This window comes from Acinonyx jubatus, chromosome E4 (assembly GCF_027475565.1).
Source record: "Acinonyx jubatus isolate Ajub_Pintada_27869175 chromosome E4, VMU_Ajub_asm_v1.0, whole genome shotgun sequence".
Taxonomy (NCBI): Eukaryota; Metazoa; Chordata; class Mammalia; order Carnivora; family Felidae; genus Acinonyx; species Acinonyx jubatus.
In genome coordinates this window covers 4,835,465-4,856,751 of record NC_069395.1, presented here as the reverse complement: position 1 = coordinate 4,856,751, position 21,287 = coordinate 4,835,465, and the positions used below count along the sequence as shown (strand labels likewise).

Sequence of the window (21,287 nt, the reverse complement as noted above, 5' to 3'; positions counted from 1 at the left end):
AGGTTGCCCTCCAGTCCGCTGGAAGGGAAATTCGGTTCCACCGCAGCCACAAGTCCGGGAGGCCCCCTACCCCCGCGTCTGCCCGCAGCCGTGCGAGAGGTGCGAGCCCCTCCAAGCACGCCGCGAAAACAGCTTCGCCTCACGGGAGCGCGCACGCGCCCCTTGCCCTGTTTGCCGTTGGCCCTAAGCCCCGCCCCTTCTGCGTCCTCCGCGGAGGGCTGGGAGCCGAGAGCTCGCGCGACCACTCTTCCTTCAGTCTTCTCCAGCACCTCGTCGCAAACGGGGCCGGAAAGCGTGGCGGCGCAGGCGCAAGCGCCGAGAGCGGAGGCGGTGGTGGTGGCGGCCGCTGGCCAGTGTAAGATGGCGGCGGCGTTGGTGGCGGCAGTGGACGGGGCGGCTGGGCCTGGAACAGTCGGAGCAGCCGCTGGCAGAAGGATGACCCAAGACGGGAAGCGGGCTGCTGAGCCTCGCCGGCTCCCGTGCTTGTAACTGCCCCAGCCGGACACCCCCCCCTTGACCTACCCGGTCCGTGTCTCGTTCCGGCTTGGCCTGACCCCCTCGCCCCTGGCCCGCTCCCCTTCAGGATAGATTGGATTCCTTTCCCAAGCTCCCGGGGCTCAGGTCTTCTCCTGGCCCTGACCCGAGTCTCCGCCGGGAGGACTGGCTGCCCTTGCCTCAGGTCAGCCCTGGGGTTGCCCCCAAGAGCCTGCCCCACGGTCCACAGGGACGGCTTTGCTGCTCGGGTGACCCGTTTGGGTGCGCGTGTTTACCCCTTAGGCTGGGGGAAGCGGTCGCCCTGCGTCTCCCCGTCACCTCGGGGCCACCGCGCAGTGTGCCCCCCTCCCCCATCCCGAGTTCTCGGGCCCAGCACCTTGTACGGAAGGCCGAGGTCCAAGTCAGTTGTCGCCGTCTGGTCTCGCTCCCTTTGTAATACCATTCTCGCAGCTTGCTTCCCCTCACCCCCAGATCTTCCAGGGCCCCGCAGAACCGTACCATTTGCTCCCTGTTAGTTGGAAAGCATCTGGTGGCTTGAATTTCTGACTCATATGATTGTCGCTGGAGTCTCTGTAAACAAACCGGCACTAACGCTATCACATTCTCTCCGGGATTTCCCCCCTGCCCTGTGGCTTCTTGTTGAGAGGTTTGGTTATGGGTTAGCAGCGACAAGATTCAGGTTTTCCTTTTAAATGACTTTTAACGTTTTAGCGGAGCTGGGAGATGACTTGCCTGGTTCGTGGTGTTTCTGTAACTGCCTGGGTTATTTATTCAGTAGTCGGACTTACTCTGGTTTCAAACAGTGCCGAGGAGGTCTGAAAAGAAACTAAAATGTATTCACAGATATGTTGTGTTATGGTCAGTAGAGATACTTTTGCCATTTAAACTTTAACTTTTCTCAGCCCTTCAGTGAATCAACCGACCTATTTTCTCAGGAGCTCAGCCTGGCCCAACTTCAGTGATAAAGAAGGAAAGGTGAGTAGGAGTTGAAGGCATTTAAATTCCTGAGCCCAAGACAGACCCTACCCTGATGCCCAAGTGCTGACCACTACAGTCATAAAATTCCTACCCCGGTATCCCAAAGAGTTGGGGTGTTGTTCTTGGCTGTGTTCCAGCTCCGGTTAAATTACTTTGACAAGTTTTACGGGCTGTGGGCGTCTTGACTTTCTGTCCTAAACTGTTGCTGTGTATCTTCAAATAATGCACCCCCCCCCCCCCACCTCGTTAAGCCTAGAAGGGAATGTGTCCCCCTCTTCCTTTATTCATTTGCCTTGTGTGTTGCTTTTCTGTGGATCGTGTTTCTTACTTTGTTAAAAGCTGGGAATTAGTCTGCCTGAGTTCTCTTCAGCCTTTTGTCAAATCGAGTCTCTTCCCTTCTCAGGGCTTTGCATTGTTATTTGTGTTTGGAGGAGAATCTTCAGCTGCTTGTCCCTGAAAGCTGGGAAGTGGTGCTGGGAGGTCGGCGTCCGAGTTCAGTCCACTTCAGAATTCCAGTTTTGCAGGACATCGTAGTAAAGTTGGGGTTAAAAAAAAACCCAATCAGCTGCTCTTTAATAGCCGGTCTGAAGAATTTGGGGTCAGCCGAGGAATCATCTTGTGCATTCAACAGTGAGCACAGGCCAGGGTCAGAGAGGGAGTCAGAACATACTCGTAAACGTAGTTTTTGTAAGACTCCTGGGTTTCTGGTAGCGGAGGATAGTGCTGTGCTTGAAGTCCACGGGATGTGACAGAAGAGCTGAGTGGCTCTGGGAGGGAGGCCTGGCTGAGTCTTCATACGTTCAGGATAGGTAGTAGGTACAGGTTGAGTGGGACACTGCTGAGTTTTGTTCCGTGTGGTGTCCTGATTGGAACATCAGCCGGGCATGTTTGTGTGTCATCGAGACAGATAAGTACAGCCGTTAGAGCTGGACAGATCAGAACTTAACTACTGTACTAAGATTTATTGGCCATGTGACCTTGGGCAAGCTACTTAAACTTGTCTGACTCTTAATTGCCACATCTCTAAAAGTGGGATAACGCCACTTACCTCCTACAGTCATTGTTGGTCTCGTGGGAGGGAACCTGTGTGAAGCTCTTATATTGTGCCTAGCACATGATAGACACTAAAAAAATGTCTTCTGTTTTCTTTACACATTGTTGCTATGGCTTTGAATAAGGCATGCGCCAGTTTCTACTTCTTTGCCTTCTGCTTTCCAACGTAGTTTCCTTTTTATTTTTTTATTTTTTGTGAATCGTTTTTAAATGGTCAGCTTAGATGTCTGCTTTGTAGGCACCCATCTACAGTTATCTTCTGAACATGATTGGAGTCAGTGTGGTGGGGGTTCAAGACCAGAGAACAGCGGAAATAATTAGATGTCCGTGTGTATGCGTCTCTCTAAATAAATGCATTCTTAGACTAAACATCAGTGTATCTCCTTAGTTCATCGCCTCCTTCTCTTGGTCTCTGTTCATGCACACCTGGTCAGCGTTGACACGAGGATTGGAATTCCTTCCCTTGCTGCTTCAGCGTTCACTGCCTCTGCTCCAGCTACCCCTTATGCCTTTTCCTTTTATGCCTTGACGAGAATACATTTTTCAAGCTATTGGGCTCTGCAGTGACCCCCATCAATAGATCATCAGAGGCCTAGACCATGAAAAGGTCTCCTTGTTCTCGGAAGTGAGTCTGGGCTAGGGAGCTAGGAGTGTGGAGCGTTTTATTTCATCTCCCCAGCTGGCCCGTCTTAACAGCATGATGGCATAGATGCAGGTTTTTAACCTTCTCTTGTTGGCTTTTCTTCTACATTTTTGGGGGAGGTAAGGGCACATGAAAATTAAAGTGTTGATAATGTCGCAATGAAATCAACTGTATTCATTCAGGCCAGTGACCAAATTAGACTTGGTCAGCTTTCGTTACCACCACCACCACCAAAAGTAGACTTGGGTAGAGGGTGTTGAGGTGGACTGAGACTGCATTTTTATTATTATTATTATTTTTTAATGTTTTTATTCATTCATAGAGCGAGAGAGAGTGAGCGAGCACGAGTTGGGGAGGAGCAGAGAGAGACAGAGATACAGAATCTAGAACAGGCTCCAGGCTCTGAGCTGTCCGCACAGAGCCCGACCCGACCCGGGGCTCGAACTCACAAGCCCTGAGATCATGATCTGAGCCGCAGTCAGATGCTTAACCGACTGAGCCACCCAGGCGCCCTGATTTATTACTTACGTTTTTGTGAGATCTGGAGATCTGTGTTGGGAGAGGGGTGGGGTGGGAAGAGAAAAGGAGATGTGTTGAAAAAGGTATAACTTTGTTCCTTATTACTCTGTGTGCTGGGGGAGAATGTCTCCTCCCCCAGGGGTTTCACCTTCTGTGCTTCAGGTGACATCTGTGTATATAGTGAACCACTATTCTTAGTTTGTGGGCCACAACGATAAAATTCTTACTTTTCTGAAGTTATTTTATATTTCAGGGCGTCGCATAAGAATTGTCGCATCTTAGTAGGAAGTATTTCCTAGCATGGCTGAGTGGGAGGGTAGGTATGCTTGTGACTGTGACCTTAGTTCCCACCGCCAGCCTGACAGGCCACTGTATACAGCAGTCTGTGGAATGTATAGGAACCACTACCAGTGCTGTGATCCTTAGCGTTCACGAGGATCAACCTAAGGCAAGCTTGTCTGCAGAGAGAGTAAAAGAAAGCAGCCTTTTTGTGGCCTGTTTAAAACAATACTGACATTTCAAAAGCAAAAGGACTCTAGAAGACATTCTGCAGAAGTGTGCCCTGTTGTGGGAGACTGAGACCTTTGAGTTTCAGGCTCTCGGTCCTGTGTTCTATCAGGTGAGTTGCAGTGACTAATTAACCTTTGTTTTCAGGAGATAGATTTGTTTCTGGATTGTTTCTACTGGAGAAAAGTTATTCTAAACATGTCTAGGAATTTTCCGGATTATAAAAGACAGAATTAAGAGGTTTTTTTTTTGCATAACATTGGCGTTAAAGTTAGTCGTTAAGACTGAATTAGCTTTTTCTTTTTTAAAAAAACAAATTATCAGTAAGCCAAGATAATCGGCTTACACTCAACCAATTTGGAACCCCGGGCAACTAACTGGAAGAATTGAACCAGCAGTGGACACGGAGGTAGTGACACGTGTATATCTTCATGTCAAAGCTACCTGCCAATGATTTTAGGTTAGCTTCACAGTAATAATGAAAACTTCATCTTAATGTTTTTGTGCATATAATAGAGGAACTGTGCCACGGTTAGGATTGGTCAGAAATTCTTGTTTACTGATTCAGTTATTTTCTTGGAGAAGAAAATCCTTGAAAGGTCTTTGAAAGTTAGTGTGTGATGAATTTTGTGACTCGGTCACGCTTCTTTAGAGCAGGCTTTTATCTGTGTCTCTGTAGGACCTGGTTTCTGGGCCAGAAGCCCACTTTCTCAAGTGCTACCTTCACCTCTGGAGTGTGCATGCTAAAGATAAATTAATGAACTGAGTCTGCCCTGAGTTTGCAGATAGGGCCTGGGGAGTGACTAATATGACACAGATGGCATCTTTTTAATGAAATGGAGTATGTGTAATGGATTGGGTTATTGGCGACATTTTTGGTATCGCGTGTGAGAGGTTAGATTTTTGCTCTTGTCGTTGGTACGGATCCTGTGTAAGGAGGTCTGTCCAAGTTCTAACGTGGAGCATCCATGCTTGCCTCTCCTGTCATTTTGTTGTTCTGGTTTTTCTCAGCCATCTGGAAACCTGTCGTAGGATTTACCTCTAGTGGTAGCCAGGAGGCTGTATTCCCCTGGTGTAGTTTAAGCACTGCCACATTATCAGATGTGTTTTTGACCTTATTTTAGGACCCAGCATTAAGACTCTTTCCTCTCACCTAGTGCAGGTAGGAGGGTACTTCTTGAGGTTTTTAGACTTTCCGTTTTACTGTTTTATTATAAGTTCTATCTTTGGAGCATCACACTTCCATCTCTTTTCCAGTGATTAAAGAACAGTTTGCAGTGTGAGTGCAAAAACTGGTAACGGGGGCTGGATTCTCATGTAAAGGTAAATCATTTCATCGTGGAAACACAGTGGAGTTTCCTTGGAAATGAATTTTCCTTAGAATCATTTAAACTGAGGTAAATGGGCTTAAATGTTGTCATAAAAGGTCCCTTAAGTCTGTTGCCGCAGACAGCACTTAAGGTTTAGAGCGCATTCCTGACATACTCTGAAATACTGTTACTAGAATTAAAGCCAATAAACTGTAAACACAGGACATTTGGAATTACCAACAGGGAGAGGAGGCATTCATCCAAAGGAGGAAAGAAGTTTTTTGTTCATAGTATAGTTGATGCAGGAATTCTTTATTTTCTTCCTCGTCACCTGTGAGGATTGCTTTGAGGTCCTCATCTTGGCCATCCGATGAGCCTTCAAGAGGGAGAAGAACTCAGAGAGAGGCACCTGGGTATATTGCTTTACCTGTAGTTCGTAGAGCATGGATGCGCTCGAGAGATACTGGCAGATCTCTGAGTCTTTAAAAGGCCAATGAGAACAGGTAAACAGATTTCCTAGACTTAGAACCGTGTCCTCATTTGTGTACAGTGTTTGGAAGATCATTGCTGGGTGGTGAAGAGCCCGGGCTTCTCTAGGAAATGTGGTCTGGAACCAGAAATGAGAAGCCAGAAAGAAAATACACGTACCTCCCAGGTACAGACAAGCTCTTTGCAAAAATGTCTTTAATTCTCTAAACCAGCTTCTGCAGGGTAATGGTATCATCCCATTTTATAGGAGGAGAAACAAACGTAAAAGTGAGTGGTAGAGGCAGAGTCAGACCCAGGTCCGATCTACCAGATTCTGTCTTTAAAAACCGGGCTCTTCAGTGCCGAGTGATGAAGCAAATGAGCTCAAAGGAAGAATTCGGTGTTTCTTATAAGAGCGTATCTAAAGAATAAAAGGTCTGTCCACATGACTGCATAAATAAAAACATTTCTGGGGCGCCTGGGTGGTTCAATCGGTTAAGCGTCCGACTTCGGTTCAGGTCACGATCTCGCGGTTTGTGGGTTCGAGCCCCGCGTCGGGCTCTGTGCCGACAGCTCGGAGCCTGGAGCCCGCTTCCGATCCGGTGTCTCCCTCTTTCTCTGCCCCTCCCCTGCTCACGCTCTCTCTCTCTCAAAAGTAAACATTAAAAAAATTTAAAAATACTGAATTGTTTCAACATGGGTCTCAGGTGATGATTGATTGGTAGACTGATGAATTTTTTCAGGAAATAACTTTAATGGACTCAACTGAAGAGATTACGGAGTCCTTTTATGATCCTTGAAGAGGGAGGAAATGACATTCTCCCTTCATATCTGAGGTAATTCCATGGACAGCTTCTCTGACTCTTCGAGCCTTTCCTCAGTACGCGTCTTTCTGGGCTTCTCTGTAGCATTTGAAATGGGAATTCTCTCTTTCTCCCTCTCTCTCTACATGGACCGTCCCACCTTCTTGAAACCTTTTTATCTCTTGACTTCCAAGAGACCTAGCACTCCTTATTCCTTCCGCTCTCCTGAGCATTTTCCTGCCTCCCTCTTACTTCTTTCTCTAAGGGTAGATGTTAACCTGGGATCGTTTCCTCGGACTCTCTCACCTTTCTCGGGTACATACGTTTTTGTTGTTGAGTGAGGTAAAGTTTGTAAGGTAGTTGATTTTGAAGCTTCTCCGTGTAAGTCGTTCCCGAGTCTGTATCTGTGACCCCGATTTCTCAAAATTTCAGACCTACGCTTGTTTTCTGCTACCTTCCTGACATGTCGACTTGGATTTTAAACATAAAGTCAAATTCATCTCTTCTCCCACATGCCCGCTTCTCATTTGTGGGATTGACTTCCCTTGGGCACCCAGCCTCAAGCTTGTCTTTTTGACTTTGTGAGCTTCATAGCTGCCATTGAGCCATCAGTTTTACCTCTGCAGGGTTCTCACATCAATTCTCTTCTAATGTCTTCTGCCACCAGCCTAAGACAGGTGCTCATTGCTTTTTACCTCAACAACCATGGCAGCCTTTAAACTGGTTTGTCCTTCCGTTTTTGTCCGTTTCTGTCGGTCTTATTATCCTTGACAAAATAATCTTCCTGATGCCTGATACACACACACACACACACACACACACACACACACACACACACCTACTGCACTCCTTAACTAATCAGCTGTACCCCACCAGCCAGCCAAACCAGACTTGAACATGTTTTTCATCCTCCATGTATTTTCTCATCCTTGTCCTGGTCTTTCTCACCTTGACGCACCGAAATCCTGTCCTTCCTTTAAAGCCCAGTTTATCTTTTTTGTAACCGTGATTGGCGCTTGGATCACTTGTATCGTAGTTGTGTACTCATTTTTCCTAATCGATGATCGGCTGCAGAGGGGATCATGACTGCCTTGTCTGTATTTGTAGCTCCTGTATTGCCTTGTATGTTGTTGTGTTAGTAGCTTGTCTGTGTGTAGATGGGCCACTGGGTGGTGCCAGAGCCCTATAATCGGGATAAGCAGGGGCAGCTCGAGTGCCGTGCAGTTAGGTTGCCTTGTGCTGTGAAGTCTGCACAACACTGATGGACATTAACTTCCCTGATCCGGAAGCATGTATGGTCTCTTTCTGCTCCTCCGTCCAGCTTACCAGGGGAGACCGGGCAGTGTGGTCAGCCCCTCCAGGCACTTAATAGAGAGTGGCCCAGAACCTACCCCCCTGGAAACGTGGTTTATAGTATGAGTTTCAGTTTCCTTGGGGTTATCCTTTGAATTTCAGTGTGTGAGGTTGTCTGATGAATAAACTCCATACCGATGGAGCGTGGCTGGCGGCCGGAAGGTTGGCCAAAAGTGTTTATTGTGAAGTAAAGAAATAGTAAGGTGAGGAGAAAGGATTTAAAACGAGCCATTTCAGCTTGAACTCCACAATTGGGGATGGGGAAAGTAGGACTGGTCGATTCCAGATGGACCGCAGAGCCCAGGGCAAAGAGGTAAATTAGGCCCGTGGATGGAGATTGGCCCTGAACAGCTGTCCCGTGATGGGGGTGTTGGGATGTCTGTCCTCCCAAGAGCAACCCGAGACCGTGTGGCTCTCTGGTAGGTGTTTTACCAATAATTGAAGTATTTCCTACCACTGTTTCTCAGTTTCAGAGGAAATTCTAAAACTTTGCTCCAACTACGGGTGTTGGTGTAGGAGAGCGGGGCCCTTGACTCGCAGAGGGAGGCGCACCACGCCAGGCACCGGGCCGCCCGGAGCGCTCCGGGCTCGTGTGTCGGTGAGCTCGGGTCTCAGTAAAGGGACCAGTGGCGGTACCGTTTGGAGGAGTAGATGTGCCCGTTGGGCCTGAGGTGAGGTAGAACTGTCAGACCTATTTTCCTAGCAAAGGCGTTAAAATGAAATTTAATTTAAGAGAAATTTGAAAAATAAAAGCAGTAAGTATACAAAATAACAGTACAACCACTGGAACTATTTTGAACTGCTTTCGGTTCTTGATACGTTTAGCTGTCACCAACTAGGTGTTGGGGTCTTTTAGAAGTTTAGGCTTCATCTTGCCTATCTTGCCTTTTTTTTTTTTTTTTTTTTAGTGTTTATTTGTTTTGAGAGAGAGGCAGGGGTAGGGGGGTGGGGGGGAGAGCATTCCAAGCAGGGGACATGGGGCTCAAACTCACAAACTGTGAGATCATGACCGGGGTCGGACGCTTACCTGACTGAGCCACCCGGGCACCCCTCGCTTGCCTTTAATGGTGCTGCTGGTAAGTCACGGGCAGCTTTGGTCACAGTAAAATTCCTCCCACACTTTCTTTTTCAAACAAGAAGACCTGATGTTTTGCCTTCATTTACTGTGGTGTGTTGACCACTTTAGCTGACTTGTTACTGTCACAGGCTTGAGAACTTAGTATTTAAAAAAAAAATTGTTTTTTTAGTGTTTATTTACTTTTGAGACAGCGAGAGACAGAGCATGAACGGGGGAGAGTTAGAGAAAGGGAGACACAGAATCCGAAGCAGGCTCCAGGCTCCAAGCTGTCGGCACAGAGCCCCACACGGGGCTCGAACTCAAGCTGTGAGATCATGACCTGAGCTGAAGTCGGATGCTTGACCGACTGAGCCACCCAGGCACCCCATGAGAATTTAGTATTTTTAATTTTTAATAATCGGGCTTTGTCCTTTACATTTTGCCCAACTTCTTCCCCCTGCCTCCTTTCTCTCATTCTCTTTTGTTTGGCCAAATTTATTGAGGGATCATTCACATACAGTAAAAGCTATGCCTTTTTTCAGTGACCTGTTCTGTGGACTCTGACAAACACATACTCACATAACACTACCACCCACGGTCGAGGCGGACAACAACTCCGTCGTTTCTAGAAGTCTTCTTGTGCCTGGTCGTTGTCCATTCTCCACCCCCATCCAGCAACCACTGATCTGCTGTCTGTCCCCGTAGTTTATCTCTTCTAGAATGTCCCATGAGAGGAATCCTGTTACGTAGCTGCTTGAGTCTTGCTTTTTTGACTTAGCGTGACATATTTGCGACCCGTCCTCGTTGCTGTGTGTGTCAGTAATCCACTCCTTTTTATTGCTCTGTAGTAGTTTATTGTGTGTGTGTGAGAGAGAGAGAGAGAGAGGGAGAGAGAAAGCAAGCGTGAGTGGAGGAGGAGCAGAGAGAGAATCCCAAGCAGGCTCTGCACGGTCAGCCCAACGCAGGGCTCCAGTTCACAAACTGCGAGATCATGGCCTGAGCTGAAGTGGGACGCTTAATCGGCTGAGCCACCCAGGCGCCCCCACAAAGTACTCTCGTACACTGTATTAACTGCCTCTTTGCTTGGTTTTTAGTTAGTATTTTGTCATATATTTGGTTAAAACTTTAAGGCCTTTTCCTTAAGACAGGAGAGATCTAGGTCACTGGCCTTTCTTGGGTAGAAATTAAAATGACACCTGGATCTTTTTCCCCCATCCCCCAGTAGTTTACTCTTTAACCTTCTGTTTGGCAGGGGTTATGGTTATTTTTAGAGTGTAGGCAGCAGGGCTAATCTAATTAAACTCCCCCAGCTACCTGGGACAGTGAGCTCATCAATCAGCTCCTCCGAGCTCAGATTCGTTTGCTCTGGACTGAATTTTACATGGAAATTGATCAAGGTAAAAGCCGTGGATTTGCTGGGAATGTAGTGCATTAAAAAATGAAGAAAGCAATTTATGTTTGGGTCAAGTAGGGTCCCTAACCTCTGATTATAAAATAACCATCATCTTTGATGGCGGCGGAGACTCTAGAGCGGTTCTTATACTTGAGACCTAGGGCCCTGTCATAGCATCTTAGCCTGTTTTCAGTTGGACACTTGAGTTCCTGCCCCAGAGTTGAGATGGCGTTAAACTTCTTCATTCTGACAGAAATTTATATAAGAACAACAACTGCTTTCCAAAGTGATTGTATTTTATTGTCATCATTTCTTGGCTTTTAAAAAAAGTGGTCCTCCTGAGGGGGAAGGTGTGCACCCAGAGGGGTATGGAATGTGGTCCGGTGGTGTATAGAGAAAGAATGTTGGAATTTTTTTTTCCGCTACAAACATTAAATGTAATATTTAATGTGAATCGGTTAGATAACGTGTATGTACATGCACGCACACATATTCGGGATTCATGGTAAAAATTTTCACCGATAGGGGTTTATAATCCGTTTTGAGACCACTGCTCCAGAGCGTCCTTCTGCAGAACGTTTAACGTAGAATTCTGCTTATCTCGACCGTCTCTGGAATTAGCCACTACTGTTTTACAAAAAGAGAAAAATGAAGCCTCAGGAAGGTTAAGTAGCTCATCCAAAGTCAGAAAGGATGCTAATGGCTTACTCATGCTGCAACCCTGGACTAATTTTCAATCTACAACTAATTTTGCTAAACTCCATGGCCCCTAAGATGTGACCTTCAGAAGCTATCTGCCTTCCAACTCCGTGATTAAACAGAGTTGGCATAAGCATTCACGGGGTTTTCCCTGTTTCTGAATTTAGCAATACGTTCCGTCAGCTTTCTTCCTCACGAAGAAGATCTCATTTTGCAAGAACCGTAAGCCATTTTCCCCGAAAGACCAGCTCTGCAGCCTGGGGTTGAACCGTGAGGCCCTGCTCTCCCCCTCGCCAAGCTAGGAGCTCTGGCTTCTCCTGGTCCCGGAGGCCGGGAGCGCGGCTGTGTTTTCAGGCACTGACCTGAGTCTGCAGCTCAGGCCGTCTGGGCCTCTGGAGGAGTTGGTGCAGTTCGGGCTTGAGAAGGGGTCTCCGGAGCCACTTTCTTCTTTGGAGGTGGATGATGGTGAGGTGGAAAGTAGGGGCTGGTTGAGAGGTTTGCTCCTGGAGGTCAGAAACCTCAGGTCTCTCCTCAGTTGACCATCATCACGTGTGCTTATGACCTGAGGTTTTTAATCTTAAAGTAGCACAGCTTGTTTTCCTTACCCTGCGGGACTTTTGCAGTTTAAATAGAATGGATTTCAGCCCTGGGTGGGGAAGAAGATGCTGCGAGATGCTAAAGAGTAGAAACAGGGACTGCGGCCAGGAGAGGCCGGTGCTGTGTGCAGAACGCTCACAACACGCCGCCTCTGAGCAGCAGCGGGAGGAAACCAGCCGGCCCCGCGGACCGCTCTTCGCCCGTCGTTTTCCGCGCGGCTTCACAAATCTGTGCTTTGTTGGCATTGTCTCCCAGCACCCTTCCAGGTCCTTCCCCAGACTCGGCCTTGGTCCTGCCTGTGCATTATTTCCACCCCCCGCCCTGGGCTGCGGAGCGAGCCTTGGGCAGCTGTCTCTTGGCAGGGGACACTTGCTGAAGCAACTTGGATTTCTGTAGAGGAGAGTAGGGGGTAAGGATGCGGGCGGGGCTGCTTCTGGGATAATTGTTATGGGAATGAAAGGGCTGTTGAAAGATTAGAAGCCAGTGTGCCTGGGTACGAGGACCGGAGTCATAATCATACTTTGTCTTTTACCAGTGCCTTTTGTCCAGGCACTGAAAGGGCTTCACAAAATTCTAGTCTGAATAATATTATTCTTCGCTCTTTGGAATTTGCTCGAGGTGGGAGTGAGGCTCTGTAAAAATAATGAATGTGTTATAGTGGCATAAGAGGAAAAAAAGCTAGGTACCCCGGTTCCCAGACAGAGCTTTGCCGAAAAGATAAATCTGGTGAAAGTTGGTGGAGTTAGGTGCAATAATGTTTGCTGTTTTATGAAACGGACTGAGATGGAAATGTCACCCTCTTCTTCCCCAGCTTTGTACTCGGCGGCTTACTTGTAAGAGGAAGAAAGAAACCTTAGGTTCTTTCTTGGGGGCAAGGCGCTCCTTGCTCCTGAATTCTAATTCGGCTTTGCTTCTTGTCGTCCTTAGTTAATGTCTGTGCCTGTAAGTTTGAAGCTAGGCATCTGAGCAAACAAAGCCCAAGCTCTCGCCCCAAGAGCTTGGTCTCTTCTGTCTCTGTTGACTTGTGTGTAAGATGATATTCAGAGTCTGGCCCTCTGCTTCATGTTATGAAGACGGTGTTTCATAAAATTTATGGACACACCTGACTGAATTTACAGCAGAAGATTCCTGCCTGGAGGGCAATGCTGAAGCTAGCTTTTTGTGTTAAGGCTCTCTGCTTGTAGTACCTGTCACTGGATATATGCCTGCTGGTTCAGGTTTTATTTCAGTTCCTTCCTTTCCATCTGAAAAATCATTGCCAGTTAGTTACTCAGGTAAAGAGATAGCAGTTGACCTCCCAAAGATATTGTCTCTTTATGGAATTTAGACATGGGGGAGGGGGGCCTGATAGGATTTTCAGCAGCTGAGAAGCCCTGTTGAGCACAGACTCAAAAAGTTTTTTTTTTTTAAAGCTTTAAAAAAAAAGTTCACTTATTTTGAGAGAGAAAGCAGGAGTGGGGGAGGGGCAGAGAGAGAGAAGTAGAGAGAGAATCCCAAGCAGGCTCCATGCTGCCAGCACAGAGCCCAGTGCGGGACTCAATCTCACAAAACAGGAGATCATGATCTGAGCTGAAATCAAAGAGTTGGGCGCTTAACCGACTGAGCCACCAGGTGCCCCCCAAAATATTTTTTTAAAGTAATCTCTACTTTAAACCCCCAACATGGGGTTTGAACGTAACAACCCCTATATCAAGTGAGAGTCACATGCTCCAGGGACTGAGCCAGCCAGGCACCCCTCAAAAAGTCATTTTTATGAAAATGATAAAGGCTGTGCGTTGTTAAATCTCCTGTCCCTTCTCTCTTCTCTCCCAGACTATTTCCTAATTGTTTCCTTTTCTTCCTCTCCTAAATGCAGGCTGGCTACGGTAAACATCGTTCAAGATGTCCAGCAAAGGGAACGGCGCAGAAGGCAAAACAGACTTGGCCAACGGTAAGGGGCCGCCTGAGGGTCTCCTCCTCCCCCAGGGAAAGTGGAGGCCTGGAGTTTAGTGGAGGGAAGGACATCTTTCCTAAGAGTGGACCTTTCCTGCGCTGTTTTGTGTGTAGGAAACAAGGAGTTGTGGGAAGGTGCGTTTCCCCACTTGTGATGGGAGGTCTCTTTCTGTGGTAGCTTATAGTTCGATAGAGCTAGTGGACGACAGACGGAGTTACAGCCTGGACCGACTGGAGTCAGGGCTTGCTTGCTTGCTTTGTAGGGTGTTGGCAAGTGTTAAATCACTGGGTCGAGGGCAGGTTTGAAGGTAGAATGTCGGGATTTTGACATGGGTTATTCAATCAGTGCTTGAACCCTGAGCCAGCTTCTTGACTGAGAAATGTCCTTCAAATGCATAGAATTGGGCAGCACAAGAGTCTAGCATTCCTCAACACCTTGTGGGCCAGGACTACAGGCTAAATTCTAGTTGATGTGATTGGTGGAACAGTGAAGCGGAGTAAGGAAAAGTGAGATTTTTAAAAAATGCTGTGAGGGGCGCCTGGGTGGCTCAGTCGGTTGAGCGTCTGACTTCAGCTCAGGTCATGATCTCATGGTCCATGAGTTTGAGCCCCGCGTCGGGCTCTGTGCGGACAGCTCAGAGCCTGGAGCCTGTATCAGATTCTGTGTCTCCCTCTCTCTCTGCCCCTCCCCCGTTCATGCTCTGTCTCTGTCTCAAAAATAAACGTTAAAAAAAAAAATTAAAAAAAATAAAATAAAATAAAAAATGCTGTGTATTGCTCCTTTGTTCCCTTCTTATCATGGCTGTTCATTCATCTTCTTTCTGTAAAAGACAGTGGTTCAGATTTTTTGCTGGGCTTAATTGAAAAGTTCAGGGTTCTAGAGTGGTTTGGAATTTGGCTGTGAGCCAGATCGGGGATTAGCGGGCTATGGCCAGCAGACCAGATCCAGCCTGCCACTGTTTTTGTAAAGTGTGTTGGAACATGGTCACGTCCCATTCATTCACATGGTGCTTACGGGTCCTTTTGTGCCGTAACAGCGGCATCGCGTACTTGCGACAGGGCCCTTTGTAGAAAAAATCTGCCGGCCTCTGGGCCAGATCTTGGTCATCGACTGTTAGGGTCATCTTGCTGAGCTCGCGATTTGCTCTGGCCCTTAACTTAATCTGGTAGAGCCCCCAAGTCATCTTGATTTGTTAATCGTAATTTTAACGGTAAATGCTAGGATTTTCGGTGTTTACATTTTCCTTCTGCGTAGAAGCGAAAGTGTGGCATTTCGTCCTTTCTCACCACTCCCAGTTTCAAAGCCAATTGTGTGTCAGACACCACAACTGCTAATCTTTCTCAGCATCCACAGCAGTCTCAGCAAATGTAGTTCCTAGGAGAAAATTGCTGCACTTTCCCCCTTTTCTTCCAGTTCCTGCACCACTTGTTTTCATGCTGGGATCTTAGTTGGGGTGCTTTTTTTGAAAAGAGCTGTTTATGTGTCTCCCAGCCTTCTGTCACTGCTTGAACCAAAGTGCTTGTATTGTTCACCTGTTTTCTGTGTTGGGTTTTGCCTCAGAGTTCGTTGTGAAGGGGTTCCATTGCCGCAAAGATTTTTAGAAATTGCCGCTCTGCTCCAGGTGACTAAGCGGTCAGGCACTGCTTTGAACCCTTTAAACGCCATTGTGGGGTTGGATAGCTCATACCAGAGTCGCCCATCGCTGGTCTGCTTTTCCTAACAGCCTTTACTTCTGGTAAGGTAAAATTTGGCATCATCAGGAAAGGAGGCCGTGAACAGTGTTCAAAATCCTCATTCCCTCCTTCCTTTCTTCACACCTCGGCTTCAGTGTGGAAGCTGTGGCCGTATTGGCTCTAGCACATTGCCAGGGTGCTCGCTGAAATAAGATCTGGCTGTCGTTGGGAGAATGCAGTGTCTCGTTGTCAGGGGTTAGATTGCTCCAAGTGGCCCAGTTCTTTTACGGCCACCAACATGGCAGACTGAAAAACGTGGTGAACTTCCCTTCCCGGGTGCCACTCTGGTAGCGTTGCTTGTCGTCAGTTTTGCGTGTGCTTCCTGGTAAAACTCTACCTCAGGGTAGAGTTCCAATAGCTAGATGTAGTGTTAACGTTATTAAATGAATGGAAGTTATTAGAACACATTTATTAGCGAACAGCGAACCAGGAACCCAGGACCACAGTTACCGCATGTCCCTTCTACCTCCTTCTGGATTCTTAGTGGACTTTAAGACCTCAAGGGAAGAAACTGGGATTTAGGAGGTGGGAGGTGGTGGTACTTCCTTGAAGTAGGAAATCGTTCTTCTCTACCCCCACTGTCAGAATGATTTTAATCTGTTATTTTCTGCCTTCCTCTAAGAAGATGGAGGTGCCAGCTGTTGCTGGGAATGGCTGTTCTTTTTTTTTTCCTATTTGACTTAATTGTTTGCTGTGCTTAATAGACGTGTGTCCAGCAGAACAGAGCTTAAGGTAGTTGTATCGGATGTACTTGGACTCAACCTGGCTGTGCTTTGCTAGAGAGAGGCGGGGGCGGGGCGGGGGGGGGGGGGAGAAGTTATCAGACTCTTGGGCTGCCCTGTGGTTCTTCACTTGGGTTGAAGCACCTTTGTTTGCATGTGGCTTTGATCTTAATCTTTCCAGTTTCTTGTCCTGTACGAGACTCCCCCCTCAGAAGGTAGTCTTTATGGTAAGCACTTGAACAAAAGCACGTTGACCAGAGTTGGTTTCTGGATCTTTGGGCGTGATGATTTCTTGGACCGAGGAGGAAACATCCTTCTGATCACTCTCCCGTTTCCTTGTTTTCCCCCTCGCCCGCCCATTCCTCACTACCATGCAGGAAGCCTGTCTAGCAGTCCAGAGGAGATGTCTGGCGCTGAGGAGGGGAGGGAGACATCCTCAGGCATTGAAGTGGAAGCCTCAGACCTGAGCTTGAGCTTGACTGGGGATGATGGTGGCCCCAACCGTGCCAGCACAGGAAGCCGGGGTACAGATACGGAGAGCTCAGGTGAAGACAAGGACTCTGACAGCATGGAAGACACTGGCCATTACTCCATCAACGACGAAAACCAAGTCCATGACCGCTCAGAGGAAGAAGAGGAAGAAGAGGAGGAGGAGGAGGAAGCGCACCCTCGGCGCCGTGTCCAGCGGAAGCGGGCCAACCGTGACCAGGACTCATCAGATGATGAGCGGGCCCTGGAGGACTGGGTGTCTTCGGAGACATCCGCCCTGCCTCGACCTCGGTGGCAAGCCCTTCCTGCCCTTCGGGAGCGGGAGCTGGGTTCTAGCGCCCGCTTTGTCTATGAGGCTTGCGGAGCAAGAGTCTTTGTGCAGCGTTTCCGCCTGCAGCATGGGCTCGAGGGCCATACTGGTTGTGTCAACACCCTGCACTTTAACCAGCGCGGCACCTGGCTGGCCAGTGGCAGCGATGACCTGAAAGTGGTGGTTTGGGACTGGGTGCGGCGGCAGCCAGTGCTGGACTTTGAGAGCGGCCACAAAAGCAATGTCTTCCAGGTGAGGCAAGGGAGCAGGACGGCCACTGGGAAAGTCAGGCAGGAGTTAGACAAGCCTGAGGTGCTTGGAGCGGGAGCAGACAGTGAGTCTGGACTGGCCTCAGGGCCCAGTCGTGTCGTGGCTCCCTTGATCACTTAGAGGAGTTAAATACGCTGAAAGAGCCATGACCGCCTTTCGTTCTTCCCAAGCCTGGTGGCGGTCAGAAGCCTCGTTATAGGTCGGGTGCTTGGAAGTCATCAGGAAGGTACTCAGGGGACCCTGATAGAAGGCATCCATCTAAGAGCAGAGGCTCTTGAGCCAGACGGGGTTCCCATCCTGGCCCTGCCCCCTCGCTAGCTTTGTGATCTTGGGCAAATTCTGTAATCTCCGGCTTCAGTTTGTGTATCTGTAACGTGGAGCTAGTAACAGGATCGTGAGGATTAATACGAAAGCTGAGCAGTCTAGAATCCTGTCTTGTACTTAATAAACGTTTGATGAATATCTGTTAGTATTGTCCTTCTCGTTTACTCATCAGCCCCTCCATCATACTGCAACTAGCATTGATTCCTGGGTGGGAGCTCTTCTGCGGAGAGAAGGCACTGGTTGCCTTTGTAACAAGTTTCCCTTTGCTTCCTGAATCAAGATAGACTTTCCTCCTCTTTTCCTTACGGTTCTTCCCTCGTAGGCGTAGCCCTAGTTCACCTGAGCACTAATCCTGTGCCAGTTCAGCCTTCCAGAGTCACCTGCAATGCCGTCTTCTATCAGAAGGTTTTCCTCCCTCTTCTTTAACTCTTGGAAGAAACGGGATTTGAGCCAAGGGTATAAGGCTAGGAGAGCCAAGTTTCCAGCCGTTGCCCAACAGAAGGGATGGGGTGGGGCCGTTATCCCGTTTTTCCCTCTCAGATTCACCTCCTCAATTTCTTTTGTGTATCCCTTTTTGTCATTAACGTTCCAGGCCAAGTTCCTTCCTAACAGCGGTGACTCCACCCTGGCCATGTGTGCCCGTGACGGGCAGGTGCGGGTAGCAGAGCTGTCTGCCACACAGTGTTGCAAGAACACGAAGCGTGTGGCCCAGCACAAGGGAGCGTCCCACAAGGTAAGTAAGCTCTCGCCCCCACGGTTGTGTGGTCCAGCTCCTCAGCCCCGGATCTCAGCCAAGGCCTTCGTAGATCTCTGCCCATTGTGTCCCTTCTGTTGTGGACACCTGCCTCACTTCTCTCAGTCCTAAAATTGGCAGCTGGAAAGGGAGAAAAAGCAGCCACAGCCACCCTAAACTTCTTGGAAGGCAAGTGTTTGAGAGCTCTCTGGATTTTGCACGTGTGGCATTCAGTTGAAGCCGAAGCCGACTCACGGTTGCTTTGGAAATCCTTGAGGTCTCCTGCGGCTTCCAAACTTCTTAAATCTACTTCGATTGTATCTAGAACATCTTAACGGCGCCAAAGCCCTAGTGGTCGGCTCCTCGCATGTGAGAGCACCAACTTTTTGCCCAGGTCTCAGGGCACAGACAGCACTATTTCTGGAAGCCCTATTTAGAACTGGGAATATAGGACAGACAGTCATGGGAGCAGCCAGTGAGGAGCTGCGAGCTGCCTAGTCTCAGAGTGGTCATACTGTGGGAGGAGAGTGGCCCGCTTTTACAAACCCTAAGCTAATGCGTATCCTTTTCTAGCCCAAATGGCTCGGAAGATATGAAAATTACCTATTTCTTTGATTCTTAAGCCTACCCCAAACCTGCTAGTTAGCTAATTTTTAGAACTACGATGGAAGAGAGTGACACTTGGGCACCATTTTTCTGCCCACCCGAGAGTGGAATTGATTCTGAGAATGAACGTTAATGGCTGACGTTTTTCTCTGGTATTGTTACTCAGATCCCTTGAGGACTTAGTTGAAAAAGCAAAACTCCTGTCCTCTTGACTTGTATGGGATCAACAAGCTCTAACTAATTCACACACAACAAGAGAGAATGGGTTTATTAGTTCTTTTCCTGGGGTTTTATAACAAAATAGCTAGGCAGGTTTCTCGCTTAGGTGTTAGTTAGTTAGTTAGTTAGTTAGTTAGTTATGGGACAGAGGGCACAAATGAGTGAGGGGCAGAGAAAGAGAAAGAGAGAAGTTGGGGCTCACCTGGGGCTTGTGTTTTATCCAAAACAGGGCTCATGCTCACCCGAAGCACGGCTTGAGCTCACCAGATGTAGAACTAGAACTCATGAACTGTGAGATCATGACCTGAGCCCAAGTCAGATGCTTAACGACTGAGCCACCCAGGCGCCCTCTTGAGATATTTAAAATGCAGTCCTTCCCGGGGTGCCTGGGTGGCTCAGTCAGTTAAGCATCCGACTTCGGCTCAAGGGTCATGATCTCACAGTTCATGAGTTAGAGCCCCCCTTCAGGCTCCCTGCTGTCAGCATGGAGCCCACTTCAATCCCCCGTCTCCCTCTCTCTCTCTCTCTGCCCCCCCCCACTTGTGCACGCGCACACACGCTGTCTCTATCAAGAGTAAATATTAAAAAGTAAATAGTAAATAAAATGCAGTCCTTCCTAAAGATAAAGGAATAAACTAGATGGCCCTGATTCTAATCTGTAGAAACCTCATCCTTTCTTTTTTTCTCCTTCAGTTGGCCCTGGAACCGGACTCTCCCTGTACGTTCCTGTCTGCAGGTGAAGACGCCGTTGTTTTCACCATTGACCTCAGACAAGACCGGCCAGCTTCGTAAGTGTAGCAGTAGATATTTTTACATCACTGGACCTCTTGGCCTTGAAAGTACCCTACGTGTCCTAGGTAATACCCACCTCTCCGGTCAGTCCCCCGAGTCCCTCTGTGCCTATGCTAAGAAGCAGATTGAGGTTTAGGGCAATTCCTCACTTCTTTGTTGTTGTTTGTCTGTTTCTCAGCAGTGTAGCACTGTTCATGTGTACTTTTATTAACAGAACGAGATTCAGTCATCTTACGTGTGAGCTTGAATAACTTGTTGATCTCCTCTCCGTTCACTTGGGTGCCACTCAGCTCACCCACAGGAAGCACATCACCCTGCAGGGCAGCTGAGAGATACGGTCCTATGTAGTTTTCAGTTATTTATAGAAACATGTAAACAAATGATAAATCTTGAACAAAAATATTGGTAGCTATAATAGAGTTCTGTCTTACCACAGCTCATTTATACATGAATTTGAGACTCGTGATTAATGATTAAACCCTTATCAGCTATGTGATCTCATAGAAGGAACATAGCATCTTGCTTGGATCTGGACAGACCTGGGTCAGATTGCGACTCAGGCACTACTAGTTTCGACCTATCTGACTTTTCTGAACCTCCGTTTCTTCTGTCTGACTTTGGGCATAATCAGTATATCTTACTCTCTTGTCTCTGAGGGTTATTGATAAAGGTGCTTGAAGCCCCAGCATAGTGTCTGGCACTGTGTTTGGAACTGATTATATTATGGCTGCTAATTATTTTACGGTGTTAAAATTTTAGTTCTTATAATAAACAAGTACATCTTGTTTAAAAATTTCAAATAATAAAGTATGTGGGCAAAATGTATATGATTCTTCATGCACATCTCCCCCACGCCCACTTTTCTAGCTATTGGTAACCGTTGTTAAAAATTTTGGAATACCTTTCCAATCCTTTTTTATACTTTTATGTATCTTAATATATACATATATGTTTCATCCATGTATATATATATGTACATACACGTAGGATTCTGCAATTTGCTTTTTTCATGTTATAATGTGTTTTTGGAGTTCTTGCTACATCAGACCATAAAGGTCTACTTTACAGCATTGGTGTAATACAGTTTCTTTAATTGCTACCTTGTTGATGGATTATCTAGATATTTTTATTGTCTTGTTAGTCTTAAAAATCATAACAAATTTTGGGGTGCTTGGCTGGCTCACTCAGTAGAACATGGGACTTTTTTTTTTTAATGTTTATTTTGAGAGAGTGTGCACGCGCGCGCGCGCACACACACACACACACACACACACACAAGAG

The 21,287-nt window shown here is 47.5% G+C and overlaps 1 protein-coding gene across 5 annotated transcripts in view; it reads left to right on the top strand.

Moving 5' to 3' along the window:
* The first annotated feature begins 205 nt into the window (after positions 1–205).
* The window catches only part of DCAF8 (DDB1 and CUL4 associated factor 8), a 41,783-nt gene continuing 20,701 nt past the window's right edge, over positions 206–21,287 (top strand). The window contains exons 1-6 of one of the 5 annotated variants that reach the window (XM_027048544.2): positions 206–355; positions 1,398–1,470; positions 13,731–13,805; positions 16,641–17,314; positions 18,249–18,389; positions 19,908–20,002. In XM_027048544.2, the coding sequence (XP_026904345.1) occupies positions 13,757–13,805; positions 16,641–17,314; positions 18,249–18,389; positions 19,908–20,002 (959 nt within the window). In that variant the 5' untranslated portion in view covers positions 206–355; positions 1,398–1,470; positions 13,731–13,756. Of the gene's footprint in view, positions 680–1,397; positions 1,471–13,730; positions 13,806–16,640; positions 17,315–18,248; positions 18,390–19,907; positions 20,003–21,287 lie in introns of all 5 variants that reach the window. The other 4 variants (XM_027048543.2, XM_015076199.3, XM_053209441.1 and 1 more) reach the window with 4 other exon arrangements.